Source organism: Pelophylax lessonae (genome assembly GCF_965119305.1).
Source record: "Pelophylax lessonae genome assembly, chromosome: 1".
NCBI classification, from domain to species: Eukaryota; Metazoa; Chordata; class Amphibia; order Anura; family Ranidae; genus Pelophylax; species Pelophylax lessonae.
Genome location: NC_138768.1, coordinates 48,768,642 through 48,785,085, shown reverse-complemented (window position 1 = coordinate 48,785,085; position 16,444 = coordinate 48,768,642). Strand labels below are relative to the sequence as shown.

Sequence of the window (16,444 nt, the reverse complement as noted above, 5' to 3'; positions counted from 1 at the left end):
ACAGTTAGAAACACACCCCTAGGGACACACTTAACCCCTCCCTCTCAAAAAAGTTAACCCCTTCACTGCCAGTGTCATTTTTACAGTAACAGTGCATATGTATAGCGCTGATTACTGTAGTAAGGTCACTGGTAACCCCAAAAGTGTCAAAAATGTCAGTCAAGGGTCCGATCTGTCCGCCCCAATGTCGCAGTCCCGCCAAAAAAATCGCAGATCACCACCATTACGCGTTAAAAAAAAAAACAACAAAAATGACAAAAATCTTTCCCTTTGTTAGTAAACGCAATAACTTTTGCGCAAATCAATCAAAATAGGCTTTTTGCGATTTTTTTTACCAAACATTTGGTAAAAAAAAAAAAATTGGCCTAAAATGTTAAAAAAATTTGATTTTTACAATTTTTTTGGGGGGAATTACATATAAAAAAATGTGAAAAATATTGTTAATTTTGCAAAATTGACACTCTTTTTTTGTTTATAGCGCATGATCAAAAAATCGCACAGGTGATCAAATACCACCAAAAGAAAGCTCTGTTTGTGGGAAATAAAGGACGCCAAATTCGTTTAGGTACAGCATCGCACGACCGCGCAATTGTCCGTTAAAGTCACACAGTGCCGAATCGCAAAATAGGCACTGGTCAGGAAGGGGGTAAAATCTTCCGGGGCTTAAGTGGTTAATATCCGTTTTCATCCGGTTTCGTCAATGTCCGTTTTTTGGAACGGATGAATGCCCTATTTTTCATCCGTCAATAAAAAAACGGATCGGATGAAAAACGGATGTAAACGGTCCATTTTTCATCCATTTTTGCATTGGTAGTGGATGTAAAGAAAAACGGATGAAAGACGGATAAAAAACTGATACATTTTGACGTGACTGAACTGATGAACTGAACGGACCGTATGTGTGAAAGGGGCCTAATTGTCTTTAGTATATCAACCTCATGTATCAAACAGCATGCACAAGGTTATTAAAAGAAAAACTTTACAGAATGCTATGATAAAAACAATCCCTCAACTTACAAGTGCGCTCCTTGAGGTCCAGGATGTCGTTGTTGGAACAAGCGAGCTCTCTGATGATCTGCTTGTCATCGCGGTTCTTAGCTAGCCAGCGATCGCACTGGAAGCGGAACGTCTTGCTCATCCACTCGTCTCTTACTTCTATATACTCCAAGTGCCACCCAGGACCGACCCCTGCAACACAACCAAAGCCAATGTCATCACTCCAATTTATTGTCACATATCTCAGGAGGCATTTTCAATAAAGCTGTGGAAAGAACAAGGAGTGAACACATATCAACCAATAAGACGACAGCTTACCAATATCAGCTCCATGGAGTTCCACCCTAAATTTATACTTACCTCCATCTTCTCGCTCCCGGTCACCTGAAAAACAAATGGATAATCACATTTTTTTTTTTTTTTACTTACCTTGTAGAGAAAATATACTTACCTTACTTCCTTCTTCCTCCCCCTCGGCGGCCACGGCGATTCGTCACTTCCTGGCTTTTGCATTGATTCCTGGGAGCTGAACGTCATCGCTCCCAGGAATCAATGTGCCTGCACCGGCCCCGACGTCAGTTCCGATGCGCGTGCGTCATTCCCTTCTAAACAGCTTCTGGGCATGCCCAGAAGCTGTGGAGGGATGACACGCGCGCACCGGAAGTGACGGCGGGGCCGGTGCCGTGCATCGTGGGACCGAAGAAGAAGGAAGAGGACGCAGAAGAGGATCGCGCTTGCTTCAAGCTGTCCACACCTGAGATGGCAGCGCTGGACAATACTTTTTCAAGGTAAGTATTTCTCCTAAAAGGTAAGTGCAACCCGGGACGGATCAGAGGCTATCTATTGTGGAATGTACAAGCCCTGACTGTCCCGGGGGTATTTTTATTAAAAAAAGTATAACCAGGGTGGAACTCCGCTTTAAGATATTGAGCTCTGGGGCTTACCGAACTCTGCATTATAGAATGGTCTGTGTGAGACTGACAAATTGGATCCCCTGCACATTCTCCCACCTTGAAGAAAATGAAATCATGCAAAAGGATGATTTTCCCCTTTTTCTTTATTGGGAGCCAAGTTGGCCATGGCCATTATATATATATATATATATATATATATATATATTATTTTTTTGGAAGACTGGACATAAATTTGTTTGCTTCCCTTTGTTGGGATGGTCATAAGCAGGGCCGGGACAAGGGGTGGGCAGAAGGGAGTGGTTGCCCTGGGTGCAATGGTTTATTGCAGGGATGGGGGGCGCCTTGACTCTAACCCTAAGGGAAGGGGGGGGGCGCAGTTTGGCATCCTTGCCCTGGGCACTGGGTGACCTTGTCCCGGCACTGGTCATAAGAGAATTAGTGCACAGGGGTTACTAAAGACAACCCTTTTGCCACCACATATACTATATGTGTTAAGTGGGTGGGAACAGGTTAATGTTAAAGCGGAGTTCCAGGCACGAAAACGTTTTTTAACTAAATATACCCCCGGGACACTCAGGGCTAGTACATTCCACAATGGCTAGCCTCTGTACTGTCCTGGTTCGCACTTACCTGCAAGAAGAAATACTCACTCAATTTCTTCTCCAGCGTTGCCATCTCTGTTGTGGGCAGCTGAAGCCGGCGCGACCCTCTTCTGAGTCCTCTTCCGTGTCTTCTTCTCCCAGAATGCGCCTGCACCGGCCCTTCTCGTCACTTCCGGTGCGGCGCCGCATTCCTCCACAGCTTCTGGGCATGCCCAGAAGCTGTTTAGCAGTGAATGCGACGTTGCACCGGAAGTGACGAGCGGGGCCGGTGCCGTCGCATTGATTCCTGGGAGCGATGACGTTCAGCTCCCAGGAATCATCGCAAGACAGGAAGTGACGGAGGAGCCGCGGCACAGAGGGAGGAAGTGCAGAATAGGTGAGTATTTTCTATCTACAATTACAAGGTGAGTGAAAAAAAAAATATACCTAACTATCCAATTCCTTTTCAGGTGAAGAAGATCCAGCGGATGGGCACAAAATCGATTAGGTCGATTTTGTGCCCGGACCTCCGCTTTAACTGCTTCCATAACACGCAAATTCCAGCTTACTCTTTTCCTACATGTAAAAATCATATTTTTTTTTTTTGCTAGAAAATTACTCAGAACCCCCAAACATTATATATACATTTTTTAGCAGGGACCCTAGGGCAGTGCTGGCAAACCTTGCCCCCCCCCCCCCCCCAGATGTTTTGAAACGACATTTCCCATGATGGTCAACTACACTGCAGAGTGCATGAGCATCATGGGAAATGTAGCTCCAAAACATCTGGGGTGCCAAGGTTCGCCATCACTGCCCTAGGGAATAAAATGGTGGTCATTGCAATTTTTTATGTCACATGGTATTTGCGTAGGCAATTTTTTAAATGCAATATTTAAGGAATAAAACACTTTCATGAATTAAAAACAAAACAAAAGTAAAGTAAAAAAAAAGAAAACAGTAAAGTTAGACCAATATACTCCCATCTCGTGCTTCAAAAATAAATTCCCCTATGGCAAACCATGCGTCCAGTGCCCTACATGTAGATTAGGGGGCCAGGCGCATGGATAGGGGGGGCCCCTGCGCCCCCAATGGACGGGCCATCACTGAATATCAATTTAACCACTTCCCGCTCGTAGGACGTCATATGACATCCTGGACTTTGAGTGGAGATATCTGAATGATGCCAGCTGCAGGCATATTCAGATATTCTTTTCTGCCAGATATTTCCTGCAATGTAAAAACAATCATAACGGCAATCATTCAGACCTTTGATTGTTTTTACAAGTGGCAGGAGGGGATGCCACAAAACCCCCCCCTGCCCCCGCCCTCCGATGTTTCTACGGGCTCGCCTGTGCAATCGGCGAGCCAGAGAATGAATCTGCCGGTAGTGGCTGTTTACCATAGATCTGACTGAGGACCAGATGGTCCCCAGCCATCTCTATGACATTTGGAGGCCGGGTTTGATAGAGCTGAAGCCACCATTCCACGTGTGGCCCCTCTGCCATCATTACCCACAGTTGAAGCGCAGGATTGGTGAAAGAGTTGCCACCAAACACTCTGCACCACAAAACCAAGCAGGACTCCAGTTACACAATGTGCTATCAGGCTCCTTAGGCAGTACCACATCACCTGTTCTGGATTACCCTATAATCTTAGATCCACTTAACCCCTCCCTGCACCTGTTGCTTGCCCTTTTCATTACTGGTAAGCCTTGTTCAAGTTATTCCTGACAGAGCTTTTCCTCAAGTCCCCACCTTTTTGAACTGGGAGTATCTGAAAGCCACTCAGCATCACCATCAGTGCACCACCAAAAGGGCCCCAACCAAGGCAGTAGAAAAAACAATTTTATTCCTCGTGTTTGGAGATTATGCCTCCTGGTTTCATAGTATTTTATTTACAGAGACTTTTGCAATTTTTTTCACTTTCCTGAACACTGAAGTCCTGCAGGCAGACTTAAGGCAGCGTAGCCTCCAGGGGTTTATAATATCTGTTTCTGGCTGTCCTTATGACACTCAAGACGACTCTGTTACAGTTTAAGCTGACTGGTAAAACCTGGGTTCTGTTACTCGCAATTGTCCTGTGTTTTAGGTGTGTTAATACCATTATTGTTCATTTCACCCCTTACCTCTATCTGCCTTTACCTATTTTTTTATGACAATATATTTAGTTTGTTTTACTAATTGGTCTGGTGGGAGAGAGTTGGCTAGAAGACGTTGGAACGCTCTGTGAACACTCTGCTACCTGGCCAAGTTCTTCCTGTGTTAACTCCTACATGCTGCAAACCCCAGGAGCCGAGCACCTGTTCTTCACTCCAGGTTCTGCAGAATCCCCACTCTGCTGATCTCAGACTCTCTCCTTCCAGTCAAAGTGCTTTTCAGAGGGCATTTGACAGACAGTGAGGAGGTGTTTTATCGTCTCCTCACTGCCTGATTTTTAACCCTATAATGCCACACTACCACAGTGCAAATGCGTGCATTGTATGCGGTTGTGGTATGGCTCCACTGAATTCAACGATCCCCATCTGACTGTTATTTTACAGTTCAGGTGGCAGCTGGGGGGGAAGAAAAGTTGCTGCTCAGCCACCAGTTTATATCACCCCCCCCCCCTCCCACAACCACCCATCAGAAAGAGACCTATTTAATAAGCAGTTATATCTATTATTCTTAGTGCTAGGTGTTCTTTATCTTCTGCATGTTTATGTAGTTACAGACCTTACCAGGTCCAAAATAATATTGAGCAGTATTGAGTTCAGTCCTCACAACTGTTCCAGTTTCTCATGTGACCCCTTAGGAAAATGAATTGCCCATCCCTGGCATAGAGCAACAGCTCTAGGGACCAAAATCAAGCGCCACTTTAAAAACCTTCCTTTCCCACCCATAGGCTTAGAAGGCAGCTACCTCCACTGTAAGCCTGATATTAATTTTCATCTAGTAGATGAAAGCTCAATAAAATTTTTTAAGATAATTACATTCTCACATGTCTTTTGTTCTCAGATTATAGGTGCAGGTTTTCTAAGCCACCCCTTGTCTCCGCCCCCTAACCACCTCCATGTCTCTTGGTTCCACCCACTACCCACCTCCCACTACCAGCCCTTTTAGAGAATACATAACCAAGTATTATTTTGTGGTGTTATGTAATTTGTATGCAATTTGTTATCCATAAGAAAAAAGCAGTAAAAATGAAGCCAGCAACAATACACCCCCATCCCAGGCAAACTAGATCGCCCAGCAATAACAGATCCACCCACCAACAAAGCATCTCCCCCCAGCAACAATAGACCCCCATCCCAGGCACACTAGATCCCCCCAGCAATAACAGATGCACCCATCAAAGCATCTCCCCTCCACCCCCAGCAACAACAGACCTCAATCCCAGGCAAACTAGATCACCCAGCAATAACAGATCCAGCCACCAACAAAGCATCTACCCCCAGCAACAATAGACCCCCATCCCAGGCACAATAGATCCCCCCAGCAATAACAGATCCACCCACCAACAAAGCATCTCCTCCCTAGCAACAATAGACCCCCATCCCAGGCAAACTAGATCCCCCAGCAATAACAGATCCACCCACCAACAAAGCATCCCCCCAGCAACAATAGACCCCCATCCCAGGCACACTAGATCCCCCCAGCAATAACAGATCCACCAACAAAGCATCTCCTTCCCAGCAACAATAGACCCCCATCCCAGGCAAACTAGATCCCCCAGCAATAACAGATCCACACACCAACAAAGCATCTCCCCCCAGAAACAATAGACCCCCATCCCAGGCACACTAGATCCCCCCAGCAATAACAGATCCATCCACCAACAAAGCATCTCCTCCCCAGCAACAATAGACCACCCATCCCAGGAAAACTAGATCCCCCAGCAATAACAGATCCAGCCACCAACAAAGCATCTCCCCCCAGCAACAATAGACCCCCATCCCAGGCAAACTACATCACCCCAGCAATAACAGATCCACCCACCAACAAAGCATCTCCTCCCCAGCAACAATAGACCCCCATCCCAGGCAAACTAGACCCCCCAGCAATAACAGATCCACCCACCAACAAAGCATCTCCCCCTAGCAACAATAGACCCCATCCCTGCAACAATATATTCCCCTAGCAACACAAAACGCCAATCCTAGCAACAATATATCCCCCCAGCAATTTTAGACCCCCCCCAACAACAATAAATTCCTCACATAACATTATACCCCCCCCCCAGCAACAAGGGTCCCCCTATTACAAAATAAAACCTCAGTAACAATAGATCCACCTCAGCAACAATATACCCCCAGCAGCAACAACAGATCTCTCAGCAGAAAGCAACAATAGACCTTTCTCTCAACAGTAGATCCTTGCCAGCAACAATTGACCCCTCAGCAACATAAGAAGCCCCCTAGCAACCAAAGATCCCTACCAGTTACAATAGATCTCCAGGCAGCCAGCATCATAGACCCTCCAGCACCCCTTGCCATTACATACGCTCAGTGCTGGAGGTGCCGGAACTGCGTTCCCTCTGAAAAAAAGCCCTGCACTCTCATAATAAAAGGGTCTGTTAAAGGAATCAATGAGTAATGGTTTTTATGCTATTCATATAAGCCAAGTAATCGTCCAAACTCTTTCAAAGCTTTAAAAAATTCCTTGCTACCTGTGTAATAAATATGGTTCCTATGAAAGTAATCTATGAATCTATGTCAGATTTTTACACAACAGTTCTAGCATATTTAATTTACCCCAGTTTGTTAGCTTCTATTTTCTGTTTGTTTTTAGGTAGCCCAGTAACATTTAAAGAAAGTGGGTGGAGCCATGCAAACCATTCCTTTATACATCCAAGTTGGCCTCAGTTTGTTCCCTTCACCCACTTCAACATAATCTCGTTAAACTTTCTCATCGCCCCCAAGCCTCCACAGAATTCTGGTTTCCATACACTGTACTGATGGTGGCTAACTAACAAGAAACAGCAAAATGCAGTTTGGAATACTTGGGTGTATAGCAGGGGTCCCCAAACTTTCTAAACAAAGGGCCAGGTTACTGTCTGTCACGTACTTAGAGATGGAGCCTGACGTGGATAGGAAGGTGATCTCTTACACCTCCGGCCTGGTACTCCTGATAAAGTAAACAGGAGGCACAGAAGCCTGGAGTGGCATGGGTGCCTAGAAGTTCAGATGGTGAAGGCTGCAGATGTGAGGTCTGTGCATACTTGGATGCAGGCTGGATCATGACACAGGGCAGCAGGTACTTGGCAGGCTGGCAGGTCACAGGCAGCAGGCACTTGGCAGGCTGGCAGGTAGTAGACGGCAGATTTAAGGATTGGTTGGACACACAGCAGGGTCAGGCAAGCCAGGTCGGTGACTAGCAGGCATGTCAGGAACAAAGCAGTAGGCAGCAGAGTAGTCAGGTTCAGGCTGGAGTTGGCAACGGCAAACAGGCAGACAGAGGGATCAAGCAGAGACGTGGTCGAAGAGCAAGCCAGGGGTCGGTTCAGGCAGAGTACAAGCGTGGTCAGACGGATCAGGATGGCAACAGAGTTTAAACACCAGGAACAGGTAGCAGAACACTGTAGACCAGGGGTCTTCAAACTACGGCCCTCCAGTTGTTCAGGGACTACAATTCCCATCATGCCTAGTCATGTCTGTGAATGTCGGAGTTTTACAATGCCTCATGGGATGGGATCATTGGTGTCATTGGAAAGAATTGTGACCCGTCTATGGGGGGGAATTGTGCCTCATTATTGGTGTCATTGGGCCCGATTGTTGGTGTCATTGGGAGGAATTGTGCCATTCACTGGTGTCAGCGAATGAAATAGTGCCCCAAGGGCCAAATAAAAGCAAACAAGGGGCCACATCCGGCTCCTGGGTGCAATTTGGAGATTATGTCACAAGTTAGCCTATAGTTTTGTCTGTATATTCTTACCTCCTTGCTGCAGTGCTTCTGTCTGCCTCCCTTCACATGTGGTGTTTGGCCTTCTATCGGCGTCGCCTGCTCCACTGTGGATTATATCCTGTTCCTGTCAATTACTTCCTGGGTCACCTCCCTGTATGCTTCCTTATATATACACTTGCTCAATGCACTGCTCCTTGCTTGAGTAACATCGCTGTTCTCTGAGCTCCCATCCGTGTATCCCTTGGCTATTGTATCTGATCTCCTGTGTACCGACCCGGCTTCGTTTCTCCGTCTATCTTCGTCTGCTGCCTGTCCTGACCTCGGCTTGTCTCCTGGATTTCCTTATAGTCTCCTGTTTACCCTGCACACGCCAGCGGTCTCCACATCCTCAGCTGGGCCTACCTGGGGGCCGCGACCTGGTTCCAGTCTGCTGCAAGTCCATCCCCACCATCAGGGGCCCTGGTGAAGAAGCAGGCTTGGGCTTAGACTCCATGCCCTGGGGAATCCTGAGCTGGGGATCTATAAGGGCTCACTACCACAGACTCGTTGACAGAATACTGGTCTAAAATATTAGCCTGTCTCGTTGCTATGAACCAGCAGCTCTGGATGCACAGTTAGCCCTTGTGCCAACCAAGTAAATAATTTTCAAGGCACATCCCATTACCTTTTATTAATAATGGGGGATTTTTATTTTATTTGGATTCATAATGGGAGTAAAGATAGTGTCTGCTTTAAGAAGACTTGGTTTTGCTTTGCAAGAATGCTGCAGCTCATCAACAAAAACCTTTCCTCTTCACATTTAACCAGGATCTCTCTACTGATGTCCACTGGGGGTTGGGAAGAACAAAGCTTAATAACAGTCAATCTTAGCTCAGGCTATTGGAATACTTTATGTCTCTAATGACAGATGTCAGCTTCCATTCTTGTAGAGAATTCCTTAGATATACATAGGATCTTCCAAGGAAGAAGCCTATGTGTTCTCCAGACTGGTCCCCTGTGGTGAGACTGCCGGAGGATAAAGACTCTGTCCGAGGATAAAGACTCTGTCCGCTTCACACAATAGTAATTGTTTTTCTGACAAATCGACCGTCAGCTGGATTGAGTCAGCGGTGCAGAAGATGTTGAGGATGGGCAATGGATAGCCCTAAGGTTCCATAGAAAAGGTAGCTGCCCACTACTAGGCCCTTACACAACGCAGACTCTACTAGATGAAACAGAGGCAATTACTTACATAAAGAGGCCACATTCAGAGAAGTGGTTGAAAAATAGATTAGGTCTTCATAAAGCAGATTTGACAAGCCTCACTAATTAGGAAGAGGAAGGTTATAAAAGAAAGGCAAGTATTTGTTCCCAAAAAGACGCCCCAATCACACAGTGTGAGTTCTTCTGTCGGCTACATCTGAAGATTCATGGACAATGCTCTTAGCAAGATGGTTCTTCCTTATAATCCATCTATTTAAAAAGGACAGATATTTATTTTATCCTTTTTTATTTCAACAAGATGAAAGAATTTTAACAATGTGTACAACTTTCTTGTTCCCATTGTATCATTTCCACGTGTACATATAAGTCTTATACATATTTTTACTGACACATTCCGTGCTTAAAGTCTAATGCAGTGGTCTCCAAACTGCGGGCCCCGAGGGTCAAATGTGGCCCTTAGCTTGCTTTTATCTGGCCCTTGGGACAATATCCCCCCCCTGTCAGCATCAGTGGGCCATAGTTCCTGCAACACTATTCAACCTACTGACACCACTGAGGGGACACTAGTCCTCTCGTGGACACTAATGATGGGAAACTATTCCTCCCACTGACACCAATGATGGGGCACTGTTCCTCCCACTGATACCAATGATGTGGCACTATGCCTTCCACTGATACCAATGATGGGGCACTATTCCTCCCACTGACACCAATGATGAGGCACTATTCCTCCCACTGACACCAATGATGAGGCACTTTTCCTCCCACTGACACCAATGATGCAGCACTATTTCTCCCACTGGCACCAATGATGGGCACTATTCTTTCCACTGACACCAACAATAGGACACTATTCTTTCCACTGACACCAACAATAGGACACTATTCCTACCACTGACACTAACAACAGGGCACTATTCTTCCCGATGATACCAATGATGGGGCACTATTCCTCCAAATGACACCAATAATGGGGCACTATTCCACCCACTGACACCAACAATGGTGCACTATTCCTCCCTTAAAGCCAAAGATGGTTAACTGTTTACCCCCACTGATACCAGGTAATTTTCTACTCCCACTGGCCACGGTCTGGCCCCCCTATAGTTTGAAAGACAGTAAGCTGGCCCCTCATTAGAAAGTTTGGAGAGTCCAAGAGGATGGGCAACAGGTAAGCTCATGGAAACAACTGACTGGACACCGCCCCTTCCCAAAATTGGTGACTCTGGGAGTATATGCATGCTCTATTCTGCTCTCCTTCACATCCTGTATGTATAAACATGTATGTTTAGCAATATCTATAAGAAATGCAAGATATACGATCTGCCTGATGGTTTTGGGTTCTGCCTGCATATCTGAACCTAACCAGCACCAGTGTTGTGTTGTGTTTTAGTTTTCCTGGGCTAGTTTGAGCTAGAGTTAGCCCTCTCCTGTGACCGGTTTTCAGCAGAGAGCAGGGTGAAGCACGCTGTCAGCTGACATCACAGAGCCAGTCCAGGCTTAGGCAAGATCGTGACAATGCGCCACATGCCTGGACCAGCACCTGGCTCAGCCTCTCGGCGAGCCACTGAGAGCCTGAGTCTGCCGCTTCCGCCCCCTCCATAGCCCAGCACTCCACTGAGGGGGGGGAGGACACAGCTGCTTACTGGCAGAGAAAAGGAGGAGGACTAAGTAGGACTTTACAGGCCAAAGAGGAATAAACAAAACAATATATACATAAAAAAGTATCACATCTTATTTATACATATTAAAATATAAGGATGCCAAGGTGTATCTCTTAGACAACATAACAGATTTATTCTAAAATCAAGAATCGTGGTTCTCTACTAAGTACTATGGTAAAGATTCCTGAGAGGCCAATTAGAGAATTACAAATCTTGTTTTTAGAATAAATGTGTTATGCTGTTTGAGAGATGCACCTTGGCATCCTTATATTTGAATATGTACAGTGCCTTGCGAAAGTATTCGGCCCCCTTGAACTTTGCAACCTTTTGCCACATTTCAGGCTTCAAACATAAAGATATAAAACTATAATTTTTTGTGAAGAATCAACAACAAGTGGGACACAATCATGAAGTGGAAATGAAATTTATTGGATATTTCAAACTTTGTTAACAAATAAACTGAAAAATTGGGCGTGCAAAATTATTCAGCCCCTTTACTTTCAGTGCAGCAAACTCTCTCCAGAAGTTCAGTGAGGATCTCTGAATGATCCAATGTTGACCTAAATGACTAATGATGATAAATGGAATCCACCTGTGTGTAATCAAGTCTCCGTATAAATGCACCTGCACTGTGATAGTCTCAGAGGTCCGTTTAAAGCGCAGAGAGCATCATGAAGAACAAGGAACACACCAGGCAGGTCCGAGATACTGTTGTGGAGAAGTTCAAAGCCGGATTTGGATACAAAAAGATTTCCCAAGCTTTAAACATCCCAAGGAGCACTGTGCAAGCGATAATATTGAAATGGAAGGAGTATCAGACCACTGCAAATCTACGAAGACCTGGCCGTCCCTCTAAACTTTCAGCTCATACAAGGAGAAGACTGATCAGAGATGCAGCCAAGAGGCCCATGATCACTCTGGATGAACTGCAGAGATCTACAGCTGAGGTGGGAGACTCTGTCCATAGGACAACAATCAGTCATATACTGCACAAATCTGGCCTTTATGGAAGAGTGGCAAGAAGAAAGCCATTTCTTAAAGATATCCATAAAAAGTGTCCTTTAAAGTTTGCCACAAGCCACCTGGGAGACACACCAAACATGTGGAAGAAGGTGCTCTGGTCAGATGAAACCAAAATCAAACTTTTTGGCAACAATGCAAAACGTTATGTTTGGCGTAAAAGCAACACAGCTCATCATCCTGAACACACCATCCCCACTGTCAAACATGGTGGTGGCAGCATCATGGTTTGGGCGTGCTTTTCTTCAGCAGGGACAGGGAAGATGGTTAAAATTGATGGGAAGATGGATGGAGCCAAATACAGGACCATTCAGGAAGAAAACCTGACGGAGTCTGCAAAAGACCTGAGACTGGGACGGAGATTTGTCTTCCAACAAGACAATGATCCAAAACATTAAGCAAAATCTACAATGGAATGGTTCACAAATAAACATATCCAGGTGTTAGAATGGCCAAGTCAAAGTCCAGACCTGAATCCAATCGAGAATCTGTGGAAAGAACTGAAAACTGTTGTTCACAAACGCTCTCCATCCAACCTCACTGAGCTCGAGCTGTTTTGCAAGGAGGAATGGGCAAAAATTTCAGTCTCTCAATTATGCAAAACTGATAGAGACATACCCCAAGCGACTTACAGCTGTAATCGCAGCAAAATGTGGCGCTACAAAGTATTAACTTAAGGGGGCTGAATAATTTTGCACGCCCAATTTTTCAGTTTTTTATTTGTTAACAAAGTTTGAAATATCCAAAAAATTTCGTCCCACTTCATGATTGTGTCCCACTTGTTGATTCTTCAAAAAAAAAATTACAGTTTTATGTCTTTATGTTTGAAGCCTGAAATGTGGCAAAGGGTCGCAAAGTTCAAGGGGGGCGAATACTTTCGCAAGGCACTGTATAAATAAACTGTGATACTTTATATATAATATATATATATATATATATATATATATATATATATATATACTTATATTGTTTTGTTTTAGGCCTGTAAAGTCTGACTTAGTCCTCCTCTAAATATACTACTACGGATGATGGCCTAGTGAGTGCCCCATGCTTTTATATTTTAGCTGCTGACTGACACCAGCTCTCTGCTCAGGGAGCCCTGAGAACGGAGCAATCGGCGGTGTTTGATAGTTCGGTTCTCAGGGTTAGAGCTAGTGGGTGACAAATGCAGCATAGGACCAATGCTGCATCCATCTAGGTAAGTATGATTCAGGAAAAAAACCCGAACCTCATACTTCTCTTTTAAGAAGGTATTTGACAGACAAAAAGGAAGTGTCGTGAGGATTCAACCCCTACAAACCTGCACAACCACGTGGTGGTTGCAGCACAGACCTGTTCAGGTAAATGTGTTACATTTGGCAGATAGTACTGGCCATCGAGCACAATAGGGGGATAATTCCTGCCATTGCCACGAAGCAAAGCATCATGGCATATGTGCACTAGAGATCGACCAATATCGGTTTTTCATTGCTGATACCGATATTTTGGCTATTGCATATTGTTATTGGCCGATATGGCCCGATATTTTGAACATTTAAAGTAAACACAATTTTCTGCACAAATCTGTGGTAGGTGATTGGCTGGCTGGCACCCTTTGGTGGGTGGCTGGCTGGCACCCTTTGGTGGGTGGCTGGCTGGCACCCTGTGGTTAGTGGCTGGCTGGCACCCTATGGTGGGTGGGTGGCTGGCTGGCTGGCACCCTTTGGTGGATGGCTGGCTGCCACCCTGTGTGGTGGGTGGCTGTCTGGTGCAGGCCCAGGGCCTGTGGCTGACTAGCTGGTACAGGCAGGGCCTGTGGCTGGCTGGCTGGTACAGGCCTGTGGGTGTGTGGGTGGGTGGCTGGCTGGCACTGGGCAGCTGTGGATGGGTGTATGTATGTGGTGGCTGTGTTAAACACACTGGGTGCACTGTACACTCACTGTCCCGAGACTCCCGGACTCCAGACGAGCCTGAGGGAGGCGGCCTAAGAAGGCAGAAGCTGTCCCAGTACGCGGAGGCGCGTGGCATAACATACGCAATGACATCATGACAATATCGGTAACCTCCGGGGCCGATTCAGATATATTGGGGAAAGTGCATATCGGCCCTCGATATATCGGCCTTGTCGATAATTGGTCGATCCCTAATGTGCACCCCCATCTGCTGCCGTTGCAGGTTAAGAGGGAGCGTTTTGGGGCTGATGGGGGGGGGGGTTGTGACTCAAACATACATTTTTACTGCCCCCCCCCCCTACCAACCGCAATCGTAAATATTCTCCTAAAGTAGAAACGTAAGAAGTGAAGATTTACTATCTTATATGGAACATTTGAAAATGTTAATTGTGCCTAAGCAGTACACTAAAAATGTACCTTTTTACACAGCAATGTACTTCCTGTGCCTAGGCACACCGGAGCCTTTGATCATCTAAGGAACTGCGGCCTCTGACTGTTAAGTCAGCCATAGATGGTTCAGATCTTGGCCTGTTCAGTAGGGATTGTTGATGGAGGAATCAAATGATGTTCTTGGGTTGCAGGAAAGAAAAGCACATTATCTATGTCCTGCCTTAGTTTCACCAGATTTACAGTGCGATTTGGTGATGTCTATTCTGTGCTGTTCACTGTTATCCTTGCTGCAATCTCCAAGTCTGTCTGGTTGAAGTTTAAACAGGGCTTCGGGCCCCCCATGATAGTGCTCAAGTGTGGTGATTAGCCACTCAGCACTGCATGGTGGGAGAAAGACCATATGCGCCCCATACCCTAGAGTATTAGGTATTTCGCTTACCTTCAGCAAATTAACGAAATGGTGGGGGAGCCTGGGAATCTACGTATGAACAGCAAGGTTAGGTGCATTATTAACAGAATCTTTTACTTTGCCCAGAATTGGCAATCTAATCCCTTGATAAAAGAAAAGGAATTGGCAGCACTCCAGGTTGAGTCAAAATCCAGATTTATTGACTGGACATCCAAATTATGACAATCGTGACAAGGTAGACGCGTTTCACACACTGACTGTGTGATTAATCATCTAATCCCTTCCTGCCGACGTAACACATATATGTAGCCCCACTGCACTGGGCTTTTTTCCGTGGGGTCACATATATACGTATCTTACTTTGTGCTGGGAGCGCACCGCACAGCACGCTCCTAGCACAGAGGCCGGGGTCTCTTAGAGCCCCAGGCCCCGTACCAGCGATCGGGACCCAGAACTCCACTCATTGGCTACCACAGAGATCAGAAACCTGTGTTTCTCTCTCTGCGAATGGAGAGGAAAGATACAATGTATCTTTCTCTTTCATTGCAGAGGGGAAAAAAAGCATGTGTAAAAAAAAAAAAAAAAACATAAAATAATAAAAAATAAAATAATAAATAAATAAAATAAATAAATAAATAAAGAAAAAAAAACCTAGATCAAGGTTTGATCTAGGTCAGTGCCAGGGTTAGTGTTTGGGTCAAGTAAGGGTCAAAGGTCAAGGTTAGGGCCAAAGGTCAGGACAAGTATATTTTGGGCAGGATGTTTTTTTTTTCCAAATTAGCATCAGTGTCAGTTAGTGTCGGCGTGTTTTAAGTAGGACAAAAAAAAAAAAGCAAAATGTGCTTCCGGGCTGTACTACAGGTACAAACAACAAATAACATATGCATATGTGGTATCCCTGCGATTGTCAAGAGAAAGAGAACTTACTTTGGGTTGTTCTTTGGTGGTAGGGTTTGGTAGTAACAAGAAATTCACAGATATTTTTTTTTTTACTATTTTGGGCCAGTTTTCCTTTGATAATAAAAAAATCAGGAGATATCCATAACCATTTACTACCAAGTAAAAGCCTAACTTGTCCTGAAAAAAAACAAGGTATAATCCACCTGGATGCATAAAGTAGTTGCGATGATATGGAAAGCTTTACTAACACATGTCAAAGTTGCAAAATTGTGCTTAGGCATTGTGATTTGTTTTACCCTTAGGCATGAAGGGGTTAAAAAGTCCACTCTAAAGCTGAACTCCAAAAAGATATAAAAAACACAAATTAGTGTAGCAAAGCAATCATTGTACTTAAATTTGACTTGGAAGCAGCCTCTTGCAATTTCTTGTACAGCAGAGATCAATAGAGGGAGGGAGAAGCAGCACAAAGAACCAATAGGATACACTAAAGTGCTCATGTGCTAGCAAAGCTGTGGTTATGTTACACAGCTGTTCAATTGCCAGGACTGGATGGACAG

At 45.1% G+C, this 16,444-nt stretch overlaps 1 protein-coding gene and 1 long non-coding RNA gene across 2 annotated transcripts in view; one reads left to right on the top strand and one right to left on the bottom strand.

The window, feature by feature from the left end:
* The window catches only part of LOXHD1 (lipoxygenase homology PLAT domains 1), a gene marked incomplete at its 5' end in the record, with an annotated part of 374,771 nt that overhangs the window by 22,189 nt on the left and 336,138 nt on the right, over window positions 1–16,444 (bottom strand). Inside the window, one exon of the mRNA XM_082254549.1 lies at window positions 1,018–1,188. Within this exon, the coding sequence (XP_082110675.1) occupies window positions 1,018–1,188 (171 nt within the window). The remainder of the gene's footprint in view (window positions 1–1,017; window positions 1,189–16,444) is intronic.
* Window positions 1–16,444, top strand: part of LOC309553501 — a 1,012,307-nt gene that overhangs the window by 870,268 nt on the left and 125,595 nt on the right. The gene's annotated exons all lie outside the window — the stretch shown is intronic.